Genomic DNA, 12,648 nt, shown 5'->3' on the forward strand with positions numbered 1-12,648 from the left:
ACAACATAATGAATTGTTGCCCTCGCAGGGTGGGCAAATCTGCACGATGCCGTAAGGCAGCTTCTGCCTCTTATTTTGTTCACCAGTGTACTTTGCAGCAATGCTGAAAATCCAATGTGTTGAGATGCCACAGCAGCACCTGAACCAAGAGCTTCAATTTACAAAGCAGAAGCCAGCACTGCAACTTCACTTTGCTGAACTCTGCAAGAGAGAAAGAGAAAAGAGGTGGAGCAGCACATATTGCAGTTGTACCAACAGCACAGTTGTGTACGTAACTAAGTAAGAAAATGTAGAAATGTAAAGTTAATTTTTTTAACTACCCATCAGTAAATTTGGTTTGTACAGATTTTTAAAGGAATAACTGTTTATTTACTTCAATAAAATTAATTCATCTTTTCATAATGCTTGGCATTCTCTGCTGCTGTTTGTTCTCGGGATACGTGAGCTCATATGTGGGAATCAGCTGGCTGCAGGTAGGAGATGAGGACAGCAGCAACAAGTCTTTCAAGTTCAGAGTGTCACTTTTAGAGCAAACTCTGAAAGTTCTCTGGATAGGCTATGTGCAGTACTGTAACAGCTCTGTATTGAAGCTTTCTTGAAGGAAAATGAGCATTTGCTTGCCAGATTTAGTTTGCACTGCTGAAGAAATTTTGAAATCTTTCAACTAGGAATGCTATTTGACAGCAGTGTCTTCTCATAAAGAAATCCCATTTATCCAGCAATGGTAAATTTCAGAAAGAAGAAAGGACTCTGCCATGCTGAATTTCATCACCTACAACTGGAACAGTTCCTGCCATTATCCAGTAATTTAGTGCTTGAGATGAACGTGCTAAGACCTATTTTCCTTCCCTGTTTGTTACTTATCTTGCTTACTTGAGCCTCACCTTTAAACAGCAGAACAGACCAGCTCTTCTAGATATTAAAGCAGAAGGTTCTGTCTTTCTAGAAATAGAGTTTGCAGTTCCAAACTGTCCGCATTAAAGTGAAAAAAAATCTACAACTGATCCATTGTCATCTTATGAACGTGTTAACTTCCAGAATCTATTCTGTGTTAAGAGTTCTGAGATTTGCAGCAACAGCACACATTACAATTTTGTGGTTAAAATGGAATGGGACAACGTTACCCCTTCTTCTTCCCCAGAAAGGACAGTCAAACAGTTTTTGAAACATCTGTGCTGTATTATTTCATTCTTGCATTTTGTCTAAGATGTCACACTGCAACTCTGGAATGCTTTCAAGAAATGAAATTGGAAGGGCTTAAGAGAATAGTTTTCAGCAATTCCATGCACTCTGTACTTGGCTGTGAGGATGTTCCTACATTCATGAACCTGTGAAGAACTACATCTGTTGCACAGAACTTACGAAATGCCCTCAGTTACTGGAACAATTGATCATTACAATGCTTCTTCCCAGAAGCTCAGGAGCACTGCTGTACCTTACCTTGGTTACCAGCTGTGGTTTGGGCACCTTCAGAAGGTCACAGAGGTGGTTGCGTTTCTCTCGTAGCTCTGCTACTTCAGCTTCCCTGCACAAAGAAGCAAGTTCCAATCACTTCAAAAATAAAAACCCAATGCTGGCTGTGTAAGCTATCCATTTTTTAATTTATCACTATGCATATGTCTGTTCTTTCAAGTATATCTCAAACTGGATGTTCTTGTTACATTGCAATTTTAGAAAAATGTGAGCTTTTTGCACCATTTTAAGCCAGATAAACCATAAATACCCAACGAGCTCCTCCAGAGATGGCAGTTAGTAGTTCAACTCCTAAAATTATTCTTTTAGAATTTCTTTTATTTTGGAAAGTAATTTTCTTCATAAAAGCTTTTTGATTAAAAGTTCATTAATTTATTCATTTATTTAGAAAACACCATATCAAAAATGTAACTAAGTGCCACTGGATTTAGAGAACGTGCTGCCATGCAGAGATTCTCCTGCACTGAAAATCCAGACCTAATGCTAGCAGAACTTCTTAAAAGTTACAGAAATAACAAAACGTTCACAGGAGAATTTCCTCAGCAGTGGTTACAAAAAGCCCCAAATGCCAAAATCCAAACATGACATTCTTTTACAGATACATTTTTTTACAACATAACTGAAATGCTGCTCAATCAGCAGATACAGTTTGCTTTTCTTAAGCCTAAATGAGTGATTAGAAAAATTAACTCTTAGCAAGTAAACTGATTCCAAAAACAACAGAGAAAAAGCAAAAGTACAAGTTAAGTTAATTAATTAAAAAAGTAACCTGAACAATATATATAAAAATATATTTGAACACTTGAAGATTATAAAATCATCAAGGTTGGAAAAAACCTTCAGGATTACCACATCCAACCATCCAGGTGACCTACCACGACCCGTCAGTAAATCATGTCATGTGTCACATTTAATACTGGAAACTTTCCTGTAGCTAAACAAAATGTTATTATTTATAGTGTAATTGTTTAAACTTGGAATTGTACAATTGTATGATTAACTCTCTGTCATTCTAACAAAGAAAATGTTACAAAAATGCATATTCCAGTAACTACTGTCTTCCCCAAATATTTAGTTCTCATTTGGCTTCCTGATGGTAGTGCTTATTTTACTGCTGCAATTACTGTGTTTTAGCACTGAGAAGGGCTCTCTATGATACTCAGCTATGACTTCATCTATCTTCCTTTGTAAACAGTCCAAATTAACATGATAAAACAAGTTTTAAGTTCTTCATCTTTAATCTCAGTGCAAGGGATATATTGTGACAGGGAATAAAGCAGGCAGGCAGTCACAGCTTAAAAATGGCAAGGTGAAAATAATAGAGTATTTTTTCTGAAATATCTGTATGAAGTTCACTGCTTTGTTTTGGTGAGCAGCTCCACACTACTGGTTGTTTTCCCTGTAGCAGTTTGGTGTGTTCTACTTCTAATCTTGCAACTGTAAGCAGCAGCAACCTAAGCCTTATCAATTGTTTCTGTTAACCAATTGTTTCTGTAGCAGCTGCAGTTTAAACTGCTGAGAAAGCCTGCTCTTAATTTGGATTTCCTAAGCAAGCACTGAATCAGCCCAGGCAGAACATTAAACATCAATGTGTAGTCAAACAAGCAAGCAGAACCGCTGGTAATAAGCAGTTCTTCCAAATTTGTGACTGCTATACTGAAATCTCAGGGAAAAGTGAAGCAGCCACCCCTGGCAATAGCAGACATTAATTTCATTTCCCAAATTTGTTTAAGCTCAAATGCAGAAACAAGCTGGAAATTAAATGCAAGTTCAATAATGTAAGCATGCAAACTACAGCATTAAGGTGTGCTTGTTCTTGAAACGTGCCTGTGTTTATTTCATTTCCAAGAAATATCAGTGAAGAAAAAAACAGTTACTATAATAATATGTATGACATACGTTCTTGATATTCTTAAAAACACCTTCTCCTATATTACTCTTTGAGGCAGTGTGGGGCAACTTGAGCTCCAATGAAATTTGAGCAATGATATTTCAGTTAATTGCTGTTTACAGCTTGCACAGATCCTTTCTCTTCCAAAATCCTGCCAGAATTAAACACCTATCACTCAGGCATTGGTCAGTGCAGTCTTTAAAGGTGTGGATGTCTTTCTTTCAACTTCAGTGGTACAAAAACTGTTTCAGCTGTTATTACCATCTGAGAACAAACTCACTCACCAGTTACTATCGCTGAGGATGGCCATCACCTCGTCTATAATGGCAGGATCAACTATTTCACTGTAGGTTATCAACATTTCATAAACTTGACTGGCTGTTGTTTTCCGTATCTACAGGAAGAGGCAGAGAAAGCTTCAGTAAAATATCCAGAGTGCTGCAGGGAAGAGCCCAGCAGGCATTTCCATTCCTATTGGTGCTGGCTGAGGAAGAAGGGATGAGGGTCACAGAAGTACCTTTTGGAAAACATTTCAGACCTGTCCCTCACAAGGAGTAAATTCAAATGTTAATAACAGCCTAATGGGAACATTTATTTACTTAAAATGATTTACTGAGTTTATGGGCTTATTTCCTGAGCAGTGGTGCCAATTTAAATAGACTGCTCTATAAAAAGATAGATATATTATAATGTGAAACATGAAATGATTTGTCTTCAGTTCTTACACTGCTCCTCCTGCAAGGTTCTCTTCCTGTAGCAAGGGAACACAGCATGGAAATGTTTGAACCAAAACTCCAAAGCATCCAACTTTGCTGAGCACCATATTATTTTGCCCTGAACACAAACACAATCAGTGCTAGAATAAACAGTGCAGGTTTGTATTGGCCAGAAACCAGGGCACGCAGTGCTTTCTCAAACCATTCTAATATCTCATTGGTTTCCACATTGTTATGTGCCCTTGTAATTATATCTGACAGCCCCTGCTTCTCCTGCACTACCGGAGGCCTGAAGCTGCCTCTCCTCACAGCACTCCTGCCAGCATTCCCCGATGAAGCCCTGAACACCAGTGCCATTGGAAGCTCATTACTGGGTTCAGCTGCCACAGCAGCCACCACTCTGGGCTACCACATCAGGTACAATGGACCTCATGTTCTCCCAAAAACTTTACAGAATCAAAAAACCCCGACCAATTCTAATGGCTGTGATGCTGTCCCACATTCAGTCTCTCCCCTGCACATCCTCAGATGCAGTAGCTCATTTTTTGAGCCCTGTTTCAGTTACTTAACCTGCTTCAGGTGCCAGAGAACACACCCTTGAGAAATAAAACCTGGTATTACATCACTGTCTCTTTGAAGAACATTAAAGCAACATTCTTAATTTTATTTTTAAACTTCATATATATTAAAGTAATATAATTGATACTACACAATTTCTTCAAGACTTACCACAGGAAATGGATGGCAAAGGAGGAGAAGCAGCTGAAACAAAACTTTCTCTCTCATATCTCCTTGAAATTGAATCAGGCCACAAAACCTGAAAAACGTAAGAAAATACAGATCTCGAGTGATATTTGTGCATGCTATAACTGTAAAAGTACATTTTGAGGATCAGAATGAAGGTGCATATTAAAAGAAACAACAGGGAGAGAGAATGAAGCATTGCTGTCCCCAGGAAATCTCAGCTGATATTCTAAGGGCTGTGGGAAAGCAAACAGTGAGAGGGAGTGCACTGAAATTCTGAAGGGTTACTGAGATGCCACACATTAATGCCAAATACAACTGTGATCTTAAAGCTACTGAAGGCAGCCCCAAAGTCTTTGCACAAAAACTCACATCTTGAATCAAACTCTCTCACATGGAGGTAAGAATGAAAGACAAAGACATGGATTCCTTTTCATTTTAGGCATTCTTGCAGTCTTAAAATATTGTCAGTAGAGAAATGAAATTGAAGTCAATTCTGCCACTGAACATTCATTCAGCTTTGCAGCACTTTGTCTTTTTGTCCCCTCATCCAGTTTTGGTTTCATCCCTTTGCTATCTGAACTGGGTGGTTTTTTTCTCTTAAAGCCAGGTAATAATTTTGCTGGTGTTTTCTGCCATTTCTGGTGTACCTGTGAGATCCACTCAATTATAAGCACCTTCCATTGGCAGCACCTGAATTGAGCTCTGCGAGCAGTAAGGAAATGACTGACATCTTCAAAAACATCAACATTTTAAGAGCAGCTAATACTCTTCTGATCCTTCACATGCGTTTCACCAACCACTTCACTTATCCCTTGTATCTGTATGCATTTTTCATTTACATCCCTATTCCATCTGGTGCCTACTGCAGTTACATTTTCATCACCACGGCAGACAAAAGATGTGCTTTGTTTGTCTGACTGTGACTCACACTCCTATGCTGGAGCGAAGTTTCCGGATGTCTTTGGATCTTTTGATCTCTTCTTTACAAAGGTGAAGTAACTTCACTGGAAATGGATGGCTGGAAAGGGGAAAGAGAAAAGGATGAGAAATGGATTGCCACAGAATTTCAAATACATTTAATGATTGTAAAGATGACAAATTAACATTCAAAAGAGAAGAAAGACGCTGCCCAGAGCTGTTTGCAGCTCCTTGCACAGCAGCACAGCCTGCCTGAGGTGGGCTTTTGCTGAACACACAGCAGAGTTCAGCCACTACCACACGACTAGGCAACTTATTATTATTTTCTAATGGAAGTGAAGAAGTTAGTATGAATTACATTACCTGCATGCTGAGGAGTGAATTACGTTTCTCATAATCATTATGTGCACATGGACTTGTGTTTACAGCAAGGCTCCCTACCATCAGAAACACTGAGCCAGGAATCAAAATATTCTGTACCAAGCAAAGTGCTCCACAGTGCCCTGGTGGTCCCTTAAGGTCTTAACCAAACTTTGCACAAAAGGGGATAAACGCTGTTCTTAAATACTCTACCAGTCTTCAAGCCCAGATTCCTTTAGCGATTCCAGACAACGTAATTAAACACAGGGCTTCCAGTTCTGCTCGGTGTACCAGTCATGAAGCCATCTTTAAACAGAGCAAGCAAATTCTTTTTATTTTTCTACACAGTCTGGGAAATGCAATTCTCACAGCTCTTTCCCAGACACTCATACAAACACAAGTATTGTTAGTGTTATTTCAAGGACCTATTAGAGAAAAGCAAAGAGGGAATATTACTTTTATTTCAGTACAAATTATTTAATCTTTTACTCACTGCACTCAAAGCTGAAGTGCAATAGATGCAAAAAAAAAAAACAAAACACCAACAATCCTTTTTCATCTTTGGCTACTGAACACAGTGACTTCTAGATGGCACAGCCTGCAAATCTCACTGTTCTGTGTTGGTAAAGCAGCACTCCTAGCATTTATTTTCTGCTACCGTGATTCAAAAGTGTGGATATAAACTATTCAAAAGTGCTGCATAATGCAGTGTGTTGAATAACAGAACATTTAGAACAAGAAAATAAGATGGGTAGAGGAGTGACGCTAAGTGACTGAGCCTTGTTTCGTGTAGTTTTCCAGACAGGAACAACGTATTTTTTACGTTAATAAAAAAATATATCTTAGCAAAATTCTGGCATACAGTGGCAAGTATGGACCCGGTTAAAAAACTCAACAACAAACCATGGATCCATGAAGCTAAAGAACAGTCTGAATACTGTCCTGAAAAGCACACAAAGAGAAAAGCTGACACATTTACAAAGTTGGCAGCGAGGCAACACAAGAAGTTTTTGGAGCTGATAGGAGCTTTCAGAACTACGTGGCCTCAGCAAGGCTGATTTAAAATACTCCCACTGGATGCTGAAAGGGCAAATTCCTTGCCACCCATTGCCCATGGCCACATCAGCACTGTTTCTACATTCTGAGGACTAAGAAAAGTGCTGAAAGTAATTGCATATGAGACACCTTACAAAAAAAGCATCTGAATGACTCTGTGTGTGTCTACAGACATTGGTTTGTCTATGTGGATGAGGAGGAGAGCATCTGCTTTCTTAAGACAGGCTTTTTCCTTACCTTGATGGAATTACCCTTCCTCCCACTCCCCCACGATTACACAAAGACATTGTGTGGACAGCTAACTACAATACCTGCAATACATGCCTGGCTTTCAGCACAGAACAGCTGTGACAGTGAATTAGGTGAGATTTTAAATTGGTTCAACAACGTGCACATCGCAGAGGAGTACAGCAACAAAGAGACCAATGGAACAAGAGCATCTGGAATAAATTTAGTACACGTAACCTTATGTGCAGCATTTTGTGTTTAAAACAGATGCACTGTCATTTGCCAATTTCACATTTGTAATAACTACACCTAACCCACGTATGATCTCAGATGACTCCAATAGCTTGGCCTCCTTAAAGGAAATTGAGAAAATTCTTTCTCCTGTGTGGTCACAGTGCCAGCAGAAACAGAGTCCACATCTGGGGAAAGGCAGTGTGTGCACCTTTCCACAATGTCAGCTGGGCACACGTGGCAACGCAGAAGGCCTGGGACATCAGCTGGGTGCCTGTGAAACCAGAGGACAGCTGCTGCCCTGCTCCTTTGCACCATGGTTTATTGGGCACTAAGAGCATAGCTACTTCTGGTAAAACCCACAGAAACATGTAATACATAGAAATCATCAGTGTGCAGTCAGTGGGGACATCTTCTCCCTACTCCTCATCCTACCACCAGCAGGGAGCTCACCATTCATAGAACGGCCAGGGTTGGAAGGGACCTCAAGGATCATCAAGCTCCAATCCCCCTGCTGCAGGCAGGGCCACCAACCTCCACATTTAGTACCAGAGCAGGCTGCCCAGGGCCCCATCCAACCTGGCCTTGAACACCTCCAGGGATGGGGCACCCACAACTACTCTCCTCATTTTGGCACAATTTGTGAGCACAGCACTGACTACTGTGTGCTGAAAGCAACCCTAAACATTGCTGCCAAGTGCAGGAGAGGAACCTCAGCTCTGGATGTGCAGGATGAGAGAGAAGCAACAGCCTGAGAAACAGCAGGCAGAACGACTCAGCTAAGCCAAGCACAGCAACAAAGCTGATCCTGATGGTCTTCTTTTTTTAACTGAGTGGCACCAAAGCTGGTTTGTTTTGAACCACCAGCCAGGGGCTTACTGTGACTTCACCTCCCTGCAAGGTCTAGAAGGGCCCTGGCACAGAAAGGAGCTCAGCAGTACAACCACGGATCCCATAGTCACTGTAACCACAGGCACTCACAATGCAGTAAGAGGAGAAACCCCCCAGAGACCCACCTGCCCTGTTGCAAACACTGACACAATGCAGTGAGGTCCATCTAAGAGCTGTGGCAGAAAGGTAAAGCTGTGCATTCTGGACTTCATAAACCGTGGTGTGAGGAGGGAGGAAAACCCCTCTGTGAGGTGGGGCTGACACCCTGTGGCACTTTGCTTCAGCTGTGCACTGAGCACCTACTGAGCAGCAAAGGGATCCAGCCAACAGCCATCAATCCTGGTTCAATTCAGCCATGTACAGTGTTACCTGCTTTGGGTTGCTAATGTTTAACTATCATTATTATTTAAAATGTCCACTGTACTGCACAACGTCCATTTTAAACTTCAAAATGCACCTGTAAGTACTACTTCTCATCAAGTGGCAGTTAACTATTAAGCAGCTGGTGTAAGCATAATGCTGGTGCAGGCTACCCTACAGCCTCAGTTCCCTTGCATTCCACGCAGCACAACTGGGAAAAAACTCAGAAGAGGGAAGAAGTGGGAGCCAGGATGACGTTACATAAAAGCATCCATAGCCAAATGCACCAGTGGCCTTCCATGCCACGAAGCAGTGCCTGAAATGTCAGGCTCATTTTAAATTGTTTCTGCACTTTCACGGCATGGTTCTTGGGAAAAGTGGGTCATTGGTCCCACTCAAGAATCCAGACCCAGAAGTCACATTTGTTCATGTTCTATGCAAAAAGAAGAAGGTGTCAGCCAGCAGCACAGGCCTCAGAGCCAGGATCTGCGTTTCTCCATCCCTTAACTGCAGCCAAATGGCACACGCCTAAGTTAGAAAATGCAGACATTGTACTCAGTACAATTCTGGGCCCAGCTAAATGGCGAACTACACTGCACAGAGGCTCTTTTACAGCACAGCACTGCAGGCTCGCCTGGCTCTCAGTGAAGTGCACACAGTTCATGATTACCACCTCAGACCACGGGTAACCTATCACCAAGAAATCATCACATGCAGGAACTAAATTCTCTAACTCTTACTATCTCCAAATTTCCTTAGGGGCAGCCTTTCGTATGGTAATTAGTTCCTGCAATTCATGCCCTCCATTCCAACATTCATTTCCTTTCCATCAGAATGATCCACTGGGCTGTAATAAATAATTTTTTACTTTTCTTTTTGGGTTTCACCATCAAACTGGAATCAAATTCGTTTGGATCGACTTCAAAACCTCTCCCAACCCCACTAACCCTCCTGCACTCAATTTCAAACCTTTTCACTCAGTATGAGAACGGCACCACGGGGCTGAGTGAGTCTCACTGACACAGCAGTGAGCAGCAATAATCCTACCACACATTTGTGTTTGCGACCCACGTGGGAGGCAGTCTGTACCTGGGGTTTACACCACAACCCAGCAGAGAACACCAGGACCTGCACGTTTCAGATCATGGCACGATTACCAAACCCAACTGCAATGCTCATTCTATCTCTGAATATCTGATGAATTGTAAACTCTTATTCAAAAAGGTACTGCCAGAATTAAGGCAGATTATCTAAATATAGTCTTGAAAACAACAGTAGATTCAATTAAAACTTTTTATATGATAAAATAATTTCAAATGTATCTGCTCAAATCAGTCTCAAATCAGCAGATCCAAATCCACTACATATGAGGGCAGCAAACACGTAATGATCCACAAATATATCTGCAGATGTGCCAAGATGCTGCTCAGGAGAGTTTGTGGAATACATTTTAATATTACTGAAATTAAAATCATTCCTTTCTGAAACATCTGCAAAACAACACAATGTCACATTGGAGTACCTTACTCTCATTTATCCAGTCCTGATCTAAATACTTTCCAGAAGCAGAACACCACATGGAAAAGCTGGGACACTGCTGTCTTATTTTTCCTATTAGAATCTTGGTTAACTTCTTTGAAGGAGTTACATTAAGAAAAGCAGTAAGGCTTTGGAAGCAATAGGCAGCAGGCATTCTATTTTGCAGCACCACAACAGGATTCTGTCACTGGTAAAGGCTCCCAACACAGCAAAGAACTACAAAACACTGCTATTTAGGATGCTGGAAAAGGGCTCTGATGCTGGCCTGAGCCTGCCAGGTGAAAGCAGCAAAGTGAATTTGATCAACATACAGGTCGTTAAACAATGAACCAATAACCAACTTCTACCCTGGTATGAGAGTCACAGGTTTTAATAAGACCCTTTTGAGGCTATCTGGTCCAAAATTTATCACAGCTGCCAGTTAAGCATTACACCCATACATCTACACAGACTCCCATGCACTCACACCCACAGCAACGCTCAGCAGCACCATAAGATTTAAGAGCCCCATTGCACAGTGCAAAACAAACAAAGAAGACTTGCAGCAACTTACTTCCCCTGCATGGTAAATATATCAAAACAGCCGTTTGCCAGCATTTGGTCCAGCATTGTCAGGAGGGGCACAGACACCCTGATGAAAGAAAAGAATTTACCAATGTAAATAAACTTCTTGGCATACGTATATATGCTATTTTTAATTAGAAGCAAAGAAAGAAACTTCCTATCTACCTACATCTTTAAATTAGAACTCTAATTTGCACAGAGGAGGGTTGCTTGGTAACTTCTGTGTGTTGGCTAAATCATCCTCCTTGGCTGAGAGGGGGACATGCTGCTGCAGCCAAAAGGAAAAAGAGCTAATTAACAAAATGCCTGGTTTAAACTGGCAGGGTCCTGAAAACAGAGTTAAAAGTAGTAGATAAAAATACAGACATGTTCTAGTATCTAACCACATTCCATCAAATCTATCAGAACCACAAAGCCCTCCTATCAAACGAGCCAACACACAGTGTGCCAGTTGGAAAAATCTGTAGTCATGGATTCTATTGCAACGATTGCAAAAAGAACAAAATTACTATAAATACAATCTAAAATTCTGCTGGCAGCCATGTTGTTGTTTTTTTCTTCCTAAGGAATATCTCCTACTATACATGTTTGGTACGCCAGGCTTAGAGAAATAAACTGCCAGGAAGAATCACCTGTAAAGGAGGATCTTCACATCATGATTATACCTCATGTGTATGTGAAAAGACCACTACCAAAATAAAACACAGACTGCATGCAGTGCAGTGTATAACCCCAGTACTGCACTACAGAAAAAACATTGTGCTGAAACACTGTGCCTCATATTAAACTACAGCAAATGCAAAACGTTCTACCAACACCTCTTTGTTACGAGCTTTAGCAAAGCTGTACCAAACAAGGATATTAAAGCAGGTTTATGTGCTTCAGGCACAGAGGAAAAAGTTGTTCTCTGCATCCAAGTTCAAATGGTTGTGTTCAAGATACAGAAACCAAGCAAAGTTACCGGTCGTTGTGCAGGTTGTCCTCAAAGACCTTCAGCAGTGTCTCACAGAAGCCCTCCATGGCGCTGGAATCGTTCTGGATTTTCTTCATGTAGTCAAAAAGGCTCTGTGCAGAGTACCTGAGCTGCAGCAGAAGAAAGCTCAGAACAAAGGCTCAGGGAACGACCTGCTGTGCTGTGCACCTGTGCTGCTCTTCTGACATTCAGTACCGACATTTGACAGGACGATTATATTTTGCTTTCATCAATCCTTGTGCAAAGTGGGTTTTCTTACCCTTTAAGTTTTACCATTGTAGCAAAAAAGTCCACATTAAAGGTCCCTTATTTTCTTTCTTTCAAAATAAACCATCCCTATAGCACTATCATTATCCTGCTGTACTTTAAATACTGCAAGAGTTATGGCTCTGTCAGTTAGAAGCAAGAAGTTTGAGGGGTAGCATTTATTGAACAAGCTGATGTGACTGAAAAACGCAGTGAGCTCTCACAGCACAGTGTTTTCCAGCAGGGCACAGAAGTAAACTCAGTTAAAACTAAAGCCATCTCAGAAATAAGGACACCTGGTTTAACTTCAGGTGGGAATCAGCCAGTTCAGAGCAGCAGCAGGTGGAGGTTTCAGTGCTGTGTTTGAGGTTCAGCTGTGTGTAGTCCCTTTGGACTATTTGCAATTAAACTTCAGGGCAATTCAGGGTCCTCACCTGGAACGTTGCACAGGATGC

The 12,648-nt window shown here is 41.1% G+C and overlaps 2 protein-coding genes across 11 annotated transcripts in view; one reads left to right on the top strand and one right to left on the bottom strand.

The window, feature by feature from the left end:
• Positions 1-402, top strand: part of QTGAL (queuosine-tRNA galactosyltransferase) — a 114,925-nt gene extending 114,523 nt beyond the window's left edge. For all 10 annotated transcript variants that reach the window (XM_090121698.1, XM_090121696.1, XM_090121699.1 and 7 more), the window contains one exon: positions 87-402. The gene's annotated coding sequence lies outside the window, so the exon portion shown is untranslated. The remainder of the gene's footprint in view (positions 1-86) is intronic.
• TBCD (tubulin folding cofactor D) overlaps positions 64-12,648 on the bottom strand; it is a 108,106-nt gene continuing 95,521 nt past the window's right edge. Inside the window, exons 33-39 of the mRNA XM_031599167.2 lie at positions 11,936-12,057; positions 10,964-11,041; positions 5,756-5,845; positions 4,810-4,897; positions 3,649-3,758; positions 1,441-1,525; positions 64-201 (exon numbers count right to left, since the gene is read on the bottom strand). Of these exons, the coding sequence (XP_031455027.1) occupies positions 187-201; positions 1,441-1,525; positions 3,649-3,758; positions 4,810-4,897; positions 5,756-5,845; positions 10,964-11,041; positions 11,936-12,057 (588 nt within the window). The 3' untranslated portion in view covers positions 64-186. The remainder of the gene's footprint in view (positions 202-1,440; positions 1,526-3,648; positions 3,759-4,809; positions 4,898-5,755; positions 5,846-10,963; positions 11,042-11,935; positions 12,058-12,648) is intronic.

Source organism: Phasianus colchicus, chromosome 20, assembly GCF_987193195.1.
Source record: "Phasianus colchicus chromosome 20, bPhaCol1.hap1.1, whole genome shotgun sequence".
NCBI lineage: Eukaryota > Metazoa > Chordata > Aves > Galliformes > Phasianidae > Phasianus > Phasianus colchicus.